We start from the raw sequence: 16,973 nt of genomic DNA, 5'->3' as shown, positions 1-16,973 counted from the left end.
TCATTATTACAGAGATATACAGATGCTGAGATAAATAATTTGAAAAAATCCATTATTTCACTGCTTCAGCTGAATACAGTTACTCACTGAATATTTTTGTTCCACTAAATATTCCATTAAGATGATTCGAATAGCTTCAAAAATCTATTCAGTGCCATTAAACATATGATAAATATGTAGGAAATGTATAATAAAAGGCTCTTTATAGAAAACAGGAATTACATTTAACAGTATCTAGTTGGACAAAACTGCAGATTAAAAAATTGAATGTAAGAAATTTAGCTAAGAGGTTGTTTAATAATAATTTGCACATGTAGCCTCATGTAGTAATGACCTCCGCAGGTTGAGGTGGGACGATCCCTTGAGCTGGGTAGTTTGAGAATGCAGTGAACAGTGATCACACCACTGTACTTCAGCCTGGGTGACAGAGTGAGACCCTGTCTCCAAAAGAAAAGAAAAGGAAAGAGAGACGCAAAGAAATGAGTAAAGGTTTCACATTTATCTTTTTATAATTCAGTTAATAGAATCTTGTATCAACATTGTCAAACTATTTAGGTACCTTTTAAAATCACTAGTCATAGTCATATGTCTTAATTTGTGATTTAACTAAAAAATGCTTTTTAAAATATGGGAATTTTATTACAAGGATAATAACATATGTATTTTTACAATAGATATTAATCAATTTCTTAATGACTCTCACTACCTTTTCTGATAAGTTTGGAAAACAAAAACTATTTGTTTACTTCTTTTATGTAGTATTTATGGGAAAAATGACATTTGTCTCTGGTAGAATTTATTTTGCTGTTTTTTTTTCTTTTTTAGTCTAAGCAGACATTTCTTCTTCCATGATGTTATTTTATTTGGAAAAAAAGTCAACTTTAATGCCATAAAATCTCATTCACTCTAATTTTTCTGATTTAGAATGCATTATTTCGATGAGTATGTATGAATTTTAATAAATGAGTTCATAAACATTGTGTGAATAAGATTTCTAGGAGTTTGTGAAACCTGCCCCAGAAAAGAATGAATTTTAAATAATCAATTATTTTTATGGAAAATGAAACTGTTTTACCCTTTAAATAAATTTAAACTAAAGCTATTCATTAATATTCTTAATTTTATCCTAATTATTTTATTATCAGAAACTCTTTGTAGAAATCAAATTCAAGTTTCAGAATCTAGAAAGTGCAAAGTAATGAAATTGTGTCTTCTTCAGAGTTCTCCATAATTGCACTATATAGTAATTCAAGTATTATCTTTAATGGGATAAACTGAATTAGTGTATTTTCTGCTGTATTGAAAATATAATGTTTTTTGTTCTTGTTTCTTTAGGTGCATATCTTTTACCATATTTAATACTACTTATGGTAATAGGTATTCCCCTTTTTTTCTTGGAACTCTCTGTGGGTCAAAGAATTCGGCGAGGCAGCATTGGTGTATGGAATTACATAAGCCCTAAACTGGGCGGGATTGGATTCGCAAGTTGTGTAGTAAGTTTCCTGGTGTTGGTGTATGCTGTAATCTTTATAGGGTTTGGAATTATATAATTCACATTTAAATGAAACTTTGGAGTGTGTGTTAATAAACAACTCTTTTACTATGTTTTAGAAAACATTACTGGCATATGGACTAACTATAAATATTAATATAGTTCAATGTTGTTAATGCCTGTTCTAAGTCCTGAGAAAGACATTAACTTTTTAGAAAAGATAATGTGTCCCAAATAAATAATAAAATGAAGAGGATTTTAAAATGTTAAATAAAATTTTATGCATTTGATCTCATTGTTTTAATGGAAGAGGTATGAGAGGTTTAATGGGATATCACTTTATTTTGCAGGTGTGCTATTTTGTGGCTCTCTACTACAATGTCATCATTGGCTGGAGTTTGTTTTATTTTTCTCAGTCTTTTCAGCAACCCCTACCTTGGGATCAGTGTCCTTTGGTGAAAAATGCTTCACACACTTGTAAGATATGCATAATATAGTGTTTTGGTATTTAAGCATTATAAGAGTGGCAAAGGTACAAGCTTTCAAGATTTTTTTCTTTTTAAAATAATGTAGAAACATCATTCAGAATTATCATTATAACAGACTTTGCTCACATTCAGGATTGACATACTCTTAGAGATAGACTTTTGGGACCATCTAATTTTTCTAGCTCTTTCCAAGTTACTTTACTATGCCCTATGATATTAGGGTAAAGTATTATAAGCCTTCACTTATTAACTTTGATAATCTTTATTTTGTATGCCCTGATTGATGCCTTACATTTTCATTAAAACAGAAAGGGGACAGAAATAAGAATTTGAATGAAAATAGTTGCTTTTATATCTTTGGTTCTGTTGTTTCATACTTTTCCCATCATTTTTTTAAATCCCATAATATAATATAAATATTATAAAGAGCAGTCACCTATAGTAGTGACGTCTAGTAAACATAGATTGTAACACACAGGTATAGTTTATATTTTTCAAGTAAACATGTTTAAAGAAAGTAAAAATAAATAGATGAAATATTTTACTTAATCTAATATATAAAAATATTATTTCAATATATAATTACTCTAAACATTATTAATATAATAATTCACATTAATTTTCTTATACTGAATCTGGAATCTAGTTCAAATTTCACATTTGTAACCCATGTCACTTTAGATTGCCCCATTTCAAAAGCAACATGTGGCCAGCAGCTAGCATATTTGACAGTGCTTACCCAGGGAGTCAATCCTGTAATTCCAGGGGTGGTAGGGGTGATAAACCTGATTTGTTTAAATTACTTTGATAAGGGATTGGGTGTGGTGGCTCATGCCTGTAATCCCAGCACTTTGGGAGGTCGAGGCAGGTAGAGCCCCTGAGGTCAGGAGTTTGAGAACAGTCTGGCCAATGTGGTGAAAAAACATCTCTACTAAAAATACAAAAATTAGCTGGGTTTGTTGGCGGGTGTCTGTAATCCCAGCTACTTGGGAGGTGGAGGCAGGAGAATCACTTGAACCTGGGAGTGAGCCGAGATCACACCATTGCACTCCAGCTTGGACAACGGAGCAAAACTCGGTCTCAAAAACAAAAATAAAATAAAATAAAAATAAATAAATAAATAAAGATTACTTTGATAAGAGGTTCACATATTCTTACTGCAGGACTGCATAAGAAATATCTAATAGGATACATTTCTGTTGGTTGCACAGTTGAGTTTTTATTGTTCATTGTGAATTTACATGCTGCTATACAATGGTAGTACTTTTCTAGGAAGCATTAAGAATTCACTTACAGGTTTATTGGAAAGGAAATTGTCTCATTGCTCTTTATATTCTGAAATAATTATGTGTTACTTTTCTTTCTACAGTTGTAGAACCAGAATGTGAACAAAGTTCTGCCACCACCTATTACTGGTACAGGGAAGCACTGAATATTTCAAGTTCCATTTCTGAAAGTGGGGGCTTAAACTGGAAGATGACCATCTGCTTGTTGGCTGCCTGGGTCATGGTTTGCTTGGCTATGATCAAAGGCATTCAGTCTTCTGGAAAAGTTAGTATGTTAGAGCCCTTCCCCGTTCTGCTAATCACCATATCTGGATTCATCCCTCTCTCAAATTCTGTTACAAATTTCTGTGGGCAAATCACACATAACACTTCATTCTAGGTAGTTAAATATTAGTGAAAAGTGACACTTTAAAAGTGTGCTTAAATTTTTAAAAAGACAAATAAAAACAGTGTTTTATAGTGAAATCTAAGGTTAATTATAATCTTTCCTTATTTCAACAAGATCTTTAAAATTTTTGTTAATACTTAAAAGTCCTTTCTTTTTGCCCTTTATTCAATCAACCCTAATGTTTCAGTTCTCTAATTGCCAATTAGTTAAATTATGGAAATTGGGGAAAGTGGTAAAATGAGTAATTCATTCATTTTGTTTGTTTGACATCATTTGTTTCTCTCTGCTGTAGGTGTTCTAAGGAATAGTTGCATAAGACATTTTGAAATAATGTAATGTGGAGTGTTTCCTAAAGCTCTGAACATCATTAAGTAGTTAATAATAATTCCAACAAGAAATTCAGAGTAATGTAAAAGACTAAATATCACTCATTCTAAGGCAAATTGAAAATTAGAATGGTTGTGGTTTAAAAAGACATTAAGTGAATTCTAGGTAGCTTGTTTGTTATTATTTTTAAAGGACGCGTGAGGAAAGTAATTGCTATTCACTATTTTGCTTTCGTATTACATTTTTTTTTTCCATGATCACAGCCATTGTTCTAAAGCTCTCCACATCTCTTGGCTGGATCATAGCAAGAATTTACTGTTGGCTCTTCTCTCTGCCGTTTAACAGTCCAGCTGTGCTATTTTCCTTTTCAAAGTATAACTCTGATTTCAGGCTAACTTATTACCACTCATCAACATATACTAGCAGGAATGGCAATAGTAGTAGTAGTAGCAGCAGCAATAGTAGAAGTAAGTCATAATAACAATCATAATAAATGATGATACAGGTGTTTCTGACAAGAATTAGGGTAAGAACAGTAATTGAAGCCAATATTTATTACAAATTTATTTTACTTTGGGTACTGTGATAACTACTTTTTGTACTTTATCCCATTTAATTATAAAAACAACTCTTGAGAAGTAATTTTTATTTTCAGAACCATTTTACAGATTTAAAATAAACAGTTTTGAGAAATTAGGTTAACTTATCCAAAGTTTCATGGCTATTAAAGTTCTAGTATTTGGAGCCAAATGCAAGTCTGTCTAAATCTAGAGCCCATGTTCTTTAACTGCAACACTATAATGTCTCACCCCGTCCTAGTCCCACCAATTAGTGAACTCTTTTAGGGCAGAAGTCTGTCTAATTCATCTTTGCTTCCTGTTACTTTATATTTAATTAAAAATTATAGTGACTTTTTAACTTGTAAATTATAGCTGATTTTACACTTATCTTCCTGAAGGAAACTCTGTATCATTTTGTCTTTTGAATTTGTGAATATACTTGATAACACATCTAAATATCTTTAAGTCTTTGGCAATGTTATTGTATTATATGACTAAATAACTTCCAATTGTTCAATTGTGTATGTCTTCCACTATGTCAGAGCCACATTCCTGTCACATTATAAATGAAGGAATGGATTCTTAAATAAGACCTAACCATATTTATATGATTCCTAACATAGTATCATTTGGTAGAAAGAAAACCAACTGTGTTCATCCAGAGAAGCTCAAACACTCTTGTACTCAAGTTCTCTTACTACCACGTTTTGTTTCTGTTTCTTCTTAGTCTGTGTCTTAGCATCACTTAAATAACTATTCATCCTTTTCTTATCACAGAATCTTGGGGTTGTTTTTCTCATGTCATGTAGTGTAAATTTATATAGAAAATGTAATACAATTTAGTACATACATTTATTATTTTAATGAGAATGCTTCAGGAAAAGACTAGTATTTGGGCAATATTTGAAGAAAGAATTTAACAGGCACTGATGGGGAGAAAGCTAGCTGTAGGTAATGTGAGCAAAGATGTGGAAGCCAAAATTGTCACAATTCCTCAATCTGAAACAATGAGTTAAATATAACAAGAATGACTTTATGAGGAATTAAAGGTTAAGCTTTGTGTTTACCTACTAAACAGAAAATGCCTCCAAATAAACAGAGTCACAAATACAGAAGAGAGAAATACTGTTTAAGGCTAGCACATGGAAAAACAACTTAGAGGATTTAGCAGCTAAAAGAAGAATGAGTCAGCTGGTGATGTGCTTGGTCAAAACACACAGTCATACATGCATATACATACACCCCAAAATGCTAAGTGGAAACTGCATGAATTAAAAGAGGGGTATGATAGGGACATTGTCCTTTGGGCTAGGTAGGCACATATCAGTTGGACCACATCTGCAATACTGGATTTTACTGAAATCTTTTATTTTCCTTTTTATTATGAGAAATTTCAGCTCTGTAATCAAAGTCTTCAAATAGTTAAACCAAAAGAAGAATAGGGCTGCTTTGTGTGGCCACAGAAAGCAAAACTATGATCAAATATTGGGTATTATGGAGGAGGTTGTGATGGTGGTAAGCCTTCAAAGAAAGAAAGGCCTTTCAAGAATCAAACTTGATAATAATGAAATCAGTTGCCTCAATGGTAGAGAGCTCAGCATTACTGGAGGTGGTCACACAGAGGTAGCATGTGCCCTAGTTACAGAATCTATTAAGGGAATGACTGCCTCAAATATGTAGGACAGAAATGAGAAGGCCCAAGCTTTCTTCTAACTCTAAGGTAGTATTTTCTACTCCGACTACTTTCCTATTGTTACTATTACTATGCTAAATATTATGCATACATTATCTTGTTTATTCTTTCTATCAGCTAGATAATTTGCATATTTTATCCCCATTTTACTGCAAAGTTGACAAGCTCAGGAAAAATAAATAGTTGGTCAGAATTAAGCAACCAATACATGATAGACAGGGCTAAAACTAGGCTACAAAATTTTCAAAAAGAATGATACATTCTGAAGGTATGTTTATAATAAACATTTTCATGTGTAAAACAATGGTTTATGTTTTCGATTTTTTAAACACTTTAGTAAAATGAAAATGTTTTATACAATCTTTTGAATGATAAAATAGTCTCTCTTACTAATGTACTTGCTTTGACAGGCATAACAGTTGTCAAGGCCCAGAGTGGGTCTTAAAAATCAGTCAAAGGAATATGTTTCTTTGTATCATTTCCCAGTTTTAAAAATGTATACTTCTTGGACAATGTGTAAGAATCATTCACCCATTCACTATTATTTTGAGCAAATATTTATTAAGCACTTACTATGTTCTAGACACTGATCTAGTTTTGGAAATACAACTAACAAGGTAAACAATGTGCCTGTCCTCATGGAGTTTCAATTATAGTGGCAGAGGCAGCAAACAATAAATAAATTTATAAAGTAACTTCAAGTTATAAGACATAAAGCATGGAAAGAAGAAAGTGATTGGTATAAATACAGTCAATAGGTTGAATTTAACTTATTTTAATAATATTCTGCAACTGACTATTTTGGTCTAATAAGATTAGAGCCATATGACTGAATGCAAATAATTTGTGTTTAAAAATGACACAGATATTTAAGTAACCTGCTGACTCCTAAGACACATCTTTTTAAATCATGGAATTTAAAAATGAAATATTTTGTCCTCTTACCTGCTCACAGAGGAATAAAATTGATGTGTTGCCTTCTTAATATCACTTACATGTTTGAAATATTGACTTATTTTTCTCCATCTTGTAGGCTTGAAATGTTCTTGCAACTTATTAGGAAACTGTGTTAGAGTCTTATTGAATCTAGATCAGTGTCCTTAAGAATTTAAATGTTTGTTGAATTAATAAATGAAAATTGAAATGTCTGGACATAGAATATAATTTTCAAAATACTGCAGAATAACCATAAGCTTGCAATTTTAGGAATTGTGTGCAGGAAGAAAAACTCAAATTCCTGTAAATCCTCTCTCAATGAACAATATATTTGAATATCTGCTATTTGTCAGGCACTGATGGATATGCAAAGATTAATAGGCCACAGTCTGTCTTCATGGAACCCACAATTCAATGAATGAATTGTGTACAAGAAGAAAAACTTAAATTCCTATAAGTCTTATCTTAATGTGCAATATGTTTTAGTATTATATTATTGTACAACTATATTACAACATATTGTAATGATGATGAGAACATACTGAGTGGAGTAACAGAAGCACATACAAAGTGTGTGATAGTGGCCAGGCAGTGGTTCACGCCTGTAATCCCAGCACTTTTGGAGGCCGAGGCAGGTGGATTGCCTGAGCTCACGAGTTTGAGACCAGCCTGGGCAAAACGGTGAAACTCCGTCTCTACTAAAATACAAAAAATTAGCCAGGCACGGTGGCAGGTGCCTGTAATCCCAGCTACTCAGGAGGCTGAGGCAAAAGAATCACTTGAACCCGGGAAGCAGTGGTTGCAGTGAGCCGAGATTGTACCACGGCACTCCACCCTGGGCTACAGAGTGAGACTCGGTCTCCAAAAAAAAAAAAGAAATTGTGTGTAATAGTGTAGAGTCAGCAATTGCAATTAAACTGGATTTGCAAGAAGAAGGCTTCACAGGGGATGTAAATTTTGGAGTAGAGTTTGAAGGATGAAGAGAAGTTCACCAGCAAGTTCACAGAGAACTGTGTATAGGCACAGAGAACAGCATGTACAAAGCTCAACGACTGCTGAGTATTTGTGTGTGACTTTTACATACAACTTGTGCAGTTTGTGGAAGATGAAGGATGATATGCAAATTGACTGATGATATTGGAGGATCTGTGGACTCTTGTAAAATGATGGGCTGTTACCTAGCAAACAGTGTGGAACATTTGAGGATTTTTAATAGTTCAGTGATAGCACCAGATTTTTAGAAAGATCACTCTGGCAACTGTGAAAAATGGATTTCTCAGATGCAGAGGAAAGCTAACAGAATCTGGAGGCAAGATGAGCAGGAAACTGTTTTCATACTGAAAGGTGTTGTGCTATTGAGAGGGGAAGCAAAGGGACAGATGTGAGATTTCTGTGGTAGAATTAGCTGGGTGTGGTGATCAGTTGGTTTATGGGATTTGAGGAAGTGGGACATACTAAGGGTAGATTAGAGTATTTTAGCCTCGAATAATATGAGTACAGGAAGAATCTTTTCTTAGTACCTAATTAGAAATTATATTAAAAATATAAAGATAAAATATAAAATATATAATTAAAATATAAAATTAAAAAGGCATATTTTATTGGATAAAATCATCATCAGTCTAGCTAGACTTTATAATGTATAATCTTCATTTTCACTTTTATATAAGCAGAATTAATGGAAGTCATTTATATTATTTATAAAGCAGTACATTTGAGTTTTGTTTAAAAACGTAAAAAGAACCTATTGTTCAAAAGTGAATCCATGCTTCCGGCTAGCCTCAACATTTGTGAAGAAGAATCATAAAGGGGATAACTTTAATTCAAGTGAGATCAAGGCAACTGCCAAATTAAATGAATGCCAAAAGTAAGCAGGGAGAATGAAAAACTCCATCTGAAAGCATTCTGATTTTTTAAAAAATCAAAAAATTTGAGTGAAGGATTAATCAAAGGATTAAACCAATTTGAAATTATTAAAAAATTATGTTCATTACAACTAATTAAGTTAAAATATAATTTATTTTTAAAATATTGAGTTCTAAAGTATGCTGACATTTTATCCATATTTTTTCCTTAAGGTGTGCCACGTGTTTAAATATGATTCTTAAGTGAGTAAAACTAGAGAAAGTGCCCCTTATTGTGTTGCCTCATATTAATGTTGTTTGTAGTTATTATTGAATTCAGTATCTCTTACCTGCCCGGAGGCATCATCTGCTACGGCACTTTTTCCTCCATTGTTCCCATTCTCCTTCCATTCCTTCCTTCCACAGATACATATTATAGAGTTACTATGTCAGCAACTGTGTTAGGTGTGTGGGATATGGTAGTAAACAGAAAATATCTTTACCCTTACTAGCTTATACCCTGGTAGAGGATACAAAAAATAAACACAGAAACACATAAATAAAATTCGAAAAGTGCTAAGTGCTCTAAACAACAAAAACAACAAACCTAGGGTAATATCATTGAGGGTTGGCACGGGGCAGATGGGAGAGAAAGGATGGAAAACGGCATCACCTTATTTTGGGTGGTCAGGGAAGACCTCAGGGAGAAGATGAAGGTGAGACTAAAATAGTAAGGAGGAGCAGGTCATCTGCAAATAAGGAAGAGGTGCTTCTGAAGGAAGGTGCAGCCCTGCATCTTAAGGCTGGCTGAGCTTGGTAGACTCACAGGATAGCAAGGGCCTGAGTGGCCAGAGCTCCATGGGAAGAGTGTTGGCCAGGCAGGCAGGCACTCTAGTGTAAGACTTTGCAGGCCAGAGGGTGGAATCAGCACTTCACTCCAATGGCAATAGAAATTCCTGGATTGTTTTAAGCAGGGTATGACATAAACCAAGGGGCAGCCAGCAATTCAGTTAGGAGAATATTATGAATAGTCCAGAACCATTTCTAGATGTTTGGCTTTACTAATGGGTTGGAGGGTGGGGCCATTTTCTGAAATAGAGATGGGTGGGAACAGCTTTGAGGGAAATTCAAAAGTTTCCCTCTGGACCTGAAACATTTTAGAGACCTATTAGTCCTCCAGTGGAAGATGTCAAGGAGGCAGTGAATGTCTGAGTAGCACACTTCCTTTTCTATTATAAATATTTGCTGAACTGTTTAACAGTGAAAATTGCTGAAACGGAAAGTAAAATCTTTACATGTTTGATTGTTTGGGTTCTGGAAGATACAGCATAGGAACAATGCTGCATTGAAAGCTTTACAGAATCACAATGAAAATTTGGTTAAAAGAAAAAGAAATAGGACTTTTATTTTGCTACTTAGAACAACAACAAAAAAGTAGGAATTCATTAGGTAGGTAGTGCCTATTCATTTCTGTCTTAAGTATTTCTTGTTTTATGAACTATAAGGAATCAACACTATTGAAGCTACACCATAGCTTATGGATTTTTTCAAAGGAGATAGAGTATTTTAAATTTAAATTATATCTCAAATAAAATCTTAAGGCTGAATCACGACTCATAAACCATTCTTAAAAAATGGCTTTAGAAGTTATTAATAGTTTTATTAATCCTGTCATGAAACAGTGACTGTCAAAGTACAGGAACTAACATATAAAATCTTAACTATAAAAAAATTGTCATTGCATCTCACTTATTTTTATTTTTCTTTGCAGATCATATATTTTAGTTCTCTGTTTCCATATGTGGTACTTATATGCTTCCTCATCAGAGCACTCCTTTTAAATGGTTCAATTGATGGCATTCGCCACATGTTTACCCCTAAGGTATGTACCATATTTCTGTTTAAGGCTTATGATCGTGAAAGCATTACGTTTATTGTTAAAATATTCTAAGTTGTATTTAAGGAATAATTGTTCTAATATATGTACATTAAACTTTTAAATTATAGTTGTTAACCAGTCTAGGAAAAACCAGCATTTTTTAATGTATAATTATAGCCATTTATCTCCATTTTTTATATCCCATGTTGATTTTAGAGTAAAGCTACCACTCTTTCAACTTCAAAAATCCCTCTTTAATAATAAATTTATTTCTAATTTTTATACTGATTAGACTTTGGAATTTCTCAGTCTTCATTTACTCTTTCCCCTTTATTCTAGTGGTTTTTAGCCTTTTTGTGTCATGGATCCATTTGAAAAAGTGACGAGGATTTTCTTACCAAAAAAAATAATGAACATATTAATTTGCTTAGAGTATCCAGAAGTTGACTGATCATCTAGAATCCATGGACCCTAAAATAAGATTAAGAACCCTAAAATACTCTCTCAGAGATAATCAGTGTTTTCTTTTCTTAGTTAATTTTTTTGAGGTTTTGTAGTTTTGTATCTTCTGGAAGAATATTTGTAGTAATCAGCTTGTGAAATTCTGTAACTTCTAAAGATGCATATAGATTTTAGGAAAATTCTCATTAGACTCCATCAAGGGCTCAGAACTTATAATCCATCATGCAACTTAGTAGAGCTAAACTCAACACTGGGCACACTTAACCTGGTTAATCATAACTGTGGGCTTCATCATAACTTCTTATACTGATTTAACAGGAAACAAGTTTTTGATTTTATATATATATATATAAATAGTGCACCCCACTATTAGTTTGCTAATACTATCATAGGCAGACATAAAGATGAAACTGTCTAAAGATACGATTTCAAAATTAATTTAGAAATTAAAAGTTATCTGAAGGATGAATGTGCAGGCAGCATTGTGCTGTGAGATTTGGGCATAAGGGATTAGCTTCTGTGGAATTCTTTGTCACTCCTGGCAGCTGCCTTGATACTGCGTAAAAGAAGCTGTGTTCTTTGTGTGTTTGGTTCTGAGTTGGTATTCATTCTGTAGTAGCAAAAATGCTGACACTGGTGTCTAGTTTTCTCAGCTACTTCAAAATACTTGTTTAACATTTAGAGTTCTTGGAACTTCTCTGTGAACAACCAGTTAAGATTTACGAGTTTCAGCCACACTATAATTTAAATCTGCTACAAATGGGCCATACTTAATGACCAAAAATACTTATATGTATAATATTGAAGAAAATGTTTTCTGAGTTCAAGACTACCAAAATTCTGTGTGAATTTCTAGAATATATTCTCTTTCTAAACTGACAATTGCTTGTGACAAAATTCTAAACATTTGATTTAACTAGATATTTTAGAATTTAAATGCTTATATATAGTAATTCTATATAGCCCCAGTACTGAAAACTGCAGCATGAATTAACATTTCTGACCTAGACTAGGGATCACTATTAAAATGTTAATTTTCCTTCAGCTAACTTTTCTTGAGTGTTGATAAGACTCTATTACGTTTCTGTAGGATGTGATACTCAATATGAGTAATTGTAATTTTTAAAAAATTTACATTGTTTATGTAGGGGAGAAAGTACATAAGCACATCAAATACTTCTGAAACAGTGAGTGGAGATTTAGTTCAGAATTTGGGATGCTGGTAACGTCTTTCTTTAATAGGTCTTTTCTGCCATCTAGTGGCTAAAGTAGAGATAGACAGTTGAGTGTAAATAGAACACGATGTAGCAATGGTCAGTAAACAATGTGCATATGTTAATTGTTCATAAATTATGAAGATAATCATGATTATGTTTAATAAGCATATTTCATAGATTTTAATAACCAAAATTAGTTGAAGCAATACATCCTATTGTTTGAGAGAATATGGATTTTGGAATCTACCTGTGTTCTTATTTCATCTCTACCTCAGAGCTGCTGTGTAACCTTAGGCAAGTTACATAACCTTCCTAAGACTCAGTTAATAGTAGCAACAACTTCGTGGGTTGTTGTGAGTACTAAATGAGTTAAACCATATAAAATGCTTACCAGTGTGTTTGCCGCTATAGCTCATCTATGTTATCGGTTACTGAGCATTTTTAGAGTGTGGTAGGCACCATGGTAAGTGGTACACTTCTTATTATTCTGATCTTTCTGAAGAAGCTGAAACTCAGAGAGGACACGCCATTTACCATTGGTTGCACTATTTTAAAATTACTAAATGGCAGAATCAGAATCTGAAACTCTCTCATGTTCTTAGTCATGTTTGACATTGCTCTCAATAAAGGCAATTTGATTGTAATGGTAAAAAGAGATAAAATGCCAATTTAAACGCTATTATTACTGAAATCAAACTGAACAATTTATTAAGGTCTGGGCCACACATGGCTCATCTGAATTGTTTCATTTAAGTTTTGATTATATACAGTGATAATTATCTAAGACGTAAAGCACAACTACATAAAATATCTGTTCAATATTTAAAATCTGTTCAATGTCAGAACTTTGGATCTGAAAGAGTATCTTATAGACAATATAGATGAATTTTTTCTATTTTCAAAGAAAAATCTTTTAGTAGACTTTCGAATGAATGAAGAATACATATGTGAATATGCAAAGTACAAATAGTTCAACTCTACCAAGTTTATAATTGTTTTCTGCTTCAACCATTAGATTAAGAGCAGAAAACACAAAACATGGAGTGTTAGTGAAGCAACTATTAACTTTTATTGGTAATTGACCTGTTTTGCTATGGAAAGAAAAAAGACATAATGGGAAATGATTGAAGATAATAAATTTTTCTTCATATTCTCATTTCATATTTCCTTTGATATTCTTAAAATATTTAAAAACCACCTTGTAAGTAGAAAATCTCCATGTACTTAAAATCTCCATGTAAAGGACTGATAAACTTTCTTATTCATAACTATTTGTTTCCTAAAAATAGATGTTTATGCTTAAGAACATATTATTTCCATATTTAAATAAACTTTGGGTGCATAAATATCATTGTAATATACTGAAACAGTAAATTCCATAAAAAATTAATTATTCTGAAATATTATTTTGTAGCTGATTCTATTGTGTTTATTTTTAAACAGCTTGAAATAATGCTGGAGCCCAAGGTCTGGAGAGAAGCTGCTACTCAAGTGTTCTTTGCCTTAGGTCTGGGATTTGGTGGTGTCATTGCCTTTTCAAGCTACAACAAGAGAGACAACAACTGCCACTTTGATGCTGTCCTGGTGTCCTTCATCAATTTTTTCACTTCTGTCCTGGCAACATTGGTGGTGTTTGCAGTTCTGGGCTTCAAAGCAAATGTCATAAATGAGAAATGCATTACACAGTATGAATATTAATTTTCATTTGCCTTTTTTCTTATTTAGTTCTTATTTTGTTATTTATAATTTTATTGATACATGATAGCTATACATATTTATGAGATACATGTGATAGTTCGACACAAACATACAATGTATAGTGGTCAAATCTGGGTAATTGGGATAGTCATCACCTCAAACATTAATCATTTCTTTGTGTTGGGAACATTGCTCATTCATTAGCTTATAACGGCATAGTCATTTACAAACTATACACCAAAGAACTCTTATGTGCTCATTTGTATGTTGTTTTATTTTTCAGAAATTCACAGACGATCATGAAATTTTTGAAAATGGGAAACATTAGTCAGGATATTATTCCCCATCATATCAACCTTTCAGCTGTTACTGCAGAAGATTATCATTTAGTTTATGACATCATTCAAAAAGTGAAAGAAGAAGAGTTTCCTGCTCTTCATCTCAATTCCTGTAAAATTGAAGAAGAGCTAAATAAAGTTAGTAAGCCATGTTTGAGCAATAAAATAATTATCATTCTCTTGAAATATGCATTATCCAGCAGACTCCCTTCAGGAAAAGGGCCTTAAAATGCCCGAAGAAGCTCTTAAGATGCCCAGAGAAGCTCCCGGGCATTATAAGGCCTTCAGAATTTACATTCTTAATTTTAGAGAATATGTTTTCTTAAATGGTAAAGATTTGCTTTATTTTAAAAAGTTATTTCATTGATTGAGCCACAGTAATTTAAAATATGAATATAAAGTGATTTTCATCATAGAATGATGATTAGTCTAAAATCTTTCTTGCTATAATATTCAATACAGAATTAGAATTATGGCTCTCATTTACACATACATTACATGATTGCTTTGATGCATGAATAATATTTAAAATAGCAATTTTAATAGTTGTGTTCCACAAGTCATGATCAAGTTCTTTTATTTTTTGAGCCGTAGTCTCTCTCTGTCGCCCAGGCTGGGGTGCAGTGTTGCGAACTCGGCTCACTGCATCCTCTGCTTCCCAGGTTCAAGCAATTCTCCTGGTCAGCCTCCCAAGTAGCTGGGATTACAGGCACATACCACCACACCTGGCTAATTTTTGTAATTTTAGTAGAGATGGGAGAAGGGGGTTCACCATTTTGGCTAGGCTGGTCTCGAACACTTGACCTCATGATCTGCCCGCCTTGGCCTCCCAAAGTGCTGGGATTACAGGCCTTAGCCACCGTGCCCAACCGATGAAGTTCTTTTTCTTAGCTATGTTGTATTAAATAAGAAATAGGTCACCATTAATAAATGTCCTTATATTGGCTGCCACTGTCTCCCGTATGTCAAAAAGGAAAATATAATGGAGAAATTAGTCACTAATTATTTGCTTTAAGATAGTTAACTGTACTTGAGACTAACATAAAGAATCATGTGTGGATATTATTCATTAAAAAGTAAAGCCATCATTAATATAAAAGCCTTGAATTCCTTAAGGAAATATTTAATTAATTACTAATATACCATTCAAAGTTTTTTTTTTTTAATTCTCATCTATCTTTATGAGACAACACAATCAACTTGAAGTTTGGTTATAGGTACAGTTAGTTAGACAAAGTAAGTTGTTATTTTACAACTCAATATTTGTGATATTTATAAAAATAAACTCACATTAATATTTGCAAGTAATTCAATTTCTCTCTGCCCAATTGGAGTATCTGTCTTTTTATTAATTTTGTTATTAGTTTTGAATGGAAATTCATTGTGTCTTCTGAATTATGAAAACCAGCATATCAACCCAACTTTTTTTTTTTTTTTAATCAGGGAGGTAGGAATATCAGAAGTAAAAAAAGGTGAAGATGTAAGTTTTTTAAATGAAAAATTGGCTTTTTATAATCTACTTATTCTGTTCACATCCTTTTATTTTGCATTTGCAGTTTTCTCTTAAATCAAAACAAGTTTATTATTCATAGTATATATATATATTTTACAACAATTGATTGAGCCACTTTGAGGTAAGGTAAAACCAAATTTTTAAAATCTTTATATATGAGCCAGAAATAGTTGTATATATATATTTGTATTTATATATCTATGATAATATGTCATTATTCATATTCATAAGCTTTAACAAAACCAAAAATATTATGTATTCTTTAATATAATTTTTCATTCTAGGAGCCTTGTGAAATAGTTAGTATATACAACACAATCGTGTACTCTGTTTATTAATTATAAACAAAATTTCATTATTTGGATCTCCTTGATCTAATTAAATCCAGGTTCAGAGAATGACAACATGATTTATCAGGTTAAGAGCTGACGTGAGCATGTCTATTTCCAGCAGCCCTGGACATTATTCAGAGATCTTTCCTCCTCATTGTTACTGATATATAGAGCCATTGTTTAATAATTATTCTGTACTAATGTTGCTATTTTGTGTATTTTGCAGGCTGTCCAGGGGACTGGCTTAGCTTTTATTGCCTTTACAGAAGCGATGACACATTTTCCTGCATCTCCCTTCTGGTCAGTGATGTTTTTCCTCATGCTGGTAAATCTAGGCCTTGGCAGTATGTTTGGAACCATTGAAGGGATTGTCACGCCTATTGTGGACACTTTCAAAGTGAGGAAAGAAATTCTTACTGGTGAGTTTTTTTGTATTTGACTTTTCATTGAACAAAGCCAGGCCATTTTATTCTTGGTGAAAGGTTAGAGATGAAAACTGGAAAGTCTTATATTTTGAGTT

At 32.7% G+C, this 16,973-nt stretch overlaps 1 protein-coding gene across 1 annotated transcript in view; it reads left to right on the top strand.

Moving 5' to 3' along the window:
* Positions 1 to 16,973, top strand: part of SLC6A15 (solute carrier family 6 member 15) — a 53,998-nt gene that overhangs the window by 26,405 nt on the left and 10,620 nt on the right. The window contains exons 3-9 of the mRNA XM_054442438.2: positions 1,336 to 1,493; positions 1,843 to 1,969; positions 3,350 to 3,531; positions 10,786 to 10,896; positions 14,016 to 14,257; positions 14,554 to 14,746; positions 16,680 to 16,872. Of these exons, the coding sequence (XP_054298413.1) occupies positions 1,336 to 1,493; positions 1,843 to 1,969; positions 3,350 to 3,531; positions 10,786 to 10,896; positions 14,016 to 14,257; positions 14,554 to 14,746; positions 16,680 to 16,872 (1,206 nt within the window). The remainder of the gene's footprint in view (positions 1 to 1,335; positions 1,494 to 1,842; positions 1,970 to 3,349; positions 3,532 to 10,785; positions 10,897 to 14,015; positions 14,258 to 14,553; positions 14,747 to 16,679; positions 16,873 to 16,973) is intronic.

This window comes from Pongo pygmaeus, chromosome 10, assembly GCF_028885625.2.
Source record: "Pongo pygmaeus isolate AG05252 chromosome 10, NHGRI_mPonPyg2-v2.0_pri, whole genome shotgun sequence".
NCBI classification, from domain to species: Eukaryota; Metazoa; Chordata; class Mammalia; order Primates; family Hominidae; genus Pongo; species Pongo pygmaeus.
Note: the sequence above shows the minus strand (reverse complement) of the source record. Positions and strands in the feature narration are given on the sequence as shown.